Source organism: Egretta garzetta, unplaced genomic scaffold (genome assembly GCF_000687185.1).
Source record: "Egretta garzetta isolate BGI_Z169 unplaced genomic scaffold, ASM68718v1 scaffold337, whole genome shotgun sequence".
In the NCBI taxonomy this organism is placed as follows: Eukaryota; Metazoa; Chordata; class Aves; order Pelecaniformes; family Ardeidae; genus Egretta; species Egretta garzetta.
The window spans coordinates 47,742-49,593 of record NW_009260181.1 but is presented as its reverse complement, the minus strand read 5'-3'; the positions used below and the strand labels follow the sequence as shown (position 1 = coordinate 49,593).

The 1,852-nt window shown below is 61.4% G+C and overlaps 1 protein-coding gene across 1 annotated transcript in view; it reads right to left on the bottom strand.

Moving 5' to 3' along the window:
* Positions 1-1,852, bottom strand: part of RAP1GAP2 (RAP1 GTPase activating protein 2) — a gene marked incomplete at its 5' end in the record, with an annotated part of 17,052 nt that overhangs the window by 2,721 nt on the left and 12,479 nt on the right. Inside the window, 4 exons of the mRNA XM_035897244.1 lie at positions 199-383; positions 906-1,019; positions 1,314-1,432; positions 1,810-1,845. Coding sequence (XP_035753137.1) covers positions 199-383; positions 906-1,019; positions 1,314-1,432; positions 1,810-1,845 — 454 coding nt within the window. The remainder of the gene's footprint in view (positions 1-198; positions 384-905; positions 1,020-1,313; positions 1,433-1,809; positions 1,846-1,852) is intronic.

Below are 1,852 nucleotides of genomic sequence, written 5' to 3'. Positions count from 1 at the left end.
GGTCGGCGCTCGTCCTGATGGAGCAGCCTCCCGGCCCCGCTGTGCCCAGTGCTGCCCCGGCGCGTGCCAAGGCTCGCTGGGGTGTCCCGCTGCGCGCCCCGGCCCTCCTCCTCCCCGGGGATGGGGTTGAGCCCCTCGATGCCAGCGGGGAGGCGGCATCTGGGGGGCGTGGGACCCTTCCCCCTGCACGGAGAGCACCCAAGGGCCGGAGGCGGCAGGACGCCACGGGGTCCCGAGCGCGCCACGGGGCAGGGTTGGTGCCTACCACGCTGTCGTACTCCTCCAGCGTCTCGCTCTCCCCCGCTGTGCTGCTGAAGCTGCTGGTGCTCGAGGAGGAACGGGAGATGTTCGACCTCCCGTTCTCTTTCAGCTTAATAAACGGCCTGGGAGGAGAGGCGACACAAAACGCAGAGCTCGCCATTGTCCCGTGGAACGCCGTGTCCTTCGGGCCGTGACAGCGGGGACAGACCCTCCCGCGCGCCCCCGGGGCAAAGCAGCCGCCACAGGGACAAACCTGGGGGGGACTCTGTACGCAACCATTCCCCAGAGCACGGGATAAAGCAGCTGGTGGGTGCCACGAGCAGAGACCCGCGGGTCAGGCTGGGTCCCCGGTGGCAAGGAGGGACGGGCACCACCGGCCTCCCCAGCTCCCGTGCCACGAGGTTTGGGCGACTTCTGTCAAACACCGCTCCTAGCTCTGCTTCTTTTTAAAGACGGCTATTTTCAGCCCGTAAAGGAGCTGTGCTCATGAATCACCAGAATCTTTTTTTTCCCCTCCCTTAATATCAAACTTATTTATAGTAAAACCTGGGGACAGTTTTGTTTGACAAAATCCCTGATGGTCTGCCAGCTACAGGGTGACCCGAGCTCCGGTCCGAGGAGGAGGATGGGTCCTCCCCGCTCACCTGTCTTTGTTGGGGCAGATTTCGGGGGAGCTGGGGTTGGAGGACGTTTCAGATTTCATCTCTTGAGAAGAATGCCCCAAATCTGGTGTCTTCTGGGCTCCAGAAACGCTGTCGCTGAGGGCACGAAGAGACAGGTTGCACAAGTTACACAAGAGGCTTAAAACGGATGGTCAAATTATGCTCCCTATCGCCAAATGCTGAACTGTAAGGGCAGCAGATGCTCTCTGGATGCCACCCCTTTGATTTAAAACAGAGGGAAGGGATCCAGGGCTCCGTTCCCTTGAACATGGCAAAAGCAGCAGGGCTCGTGTGGAAAGGGGAGATCCTCAGCACCCACCACCAGCTCCTCGAATGTTTAACAGGCAATGGGGGCTTTAACCGCAGCGACCAGGGCGGTGTCAAACTTACCACCTCGTCCTGCTCTCCGCCTGGCTCTCGGAGCCCGTGTGCAGGCGAGGGAACAGCCCCGAGCGGCGCTTGATGGGGCTCCTGGACTGGTTCTTGGCAGCGGCTGCTGGTACGGGGGGCTGAAAGCACAGAACAGCGCGGGCTGGAGAGCAGAGCTCCTTCCCCGAAGCCCGTACGACTAAACGCCCTGCGAGGAGCTACAGAGCCCGCGATTCGCAGCCTGTGCACGAACACGGAACGCCAGAACTGCTCTTATATCTCCTTGGCACTTTGGGGCTGAAAACCCCAGGAAGGTAATCTATGGTTCGTCCCAAAACAAACCCAACCTGAACACAGCACCCATAAAACCACGCTCTGCCCAAATCTCCTCCTCGCCCTCATGCTCCCCGTCGGCACAGGGACTGCCAGACTGCCAGCGCAGAGCAGAGCAGGCTGGGGAGGGAGGGAGGGACAGCGGGACACGGGGGGACACAGCGGGACGCATGGCCACACTCACCGAGAAGGTGGTCTTGGTCACCTCACCGCTGTTGTGAGCGATG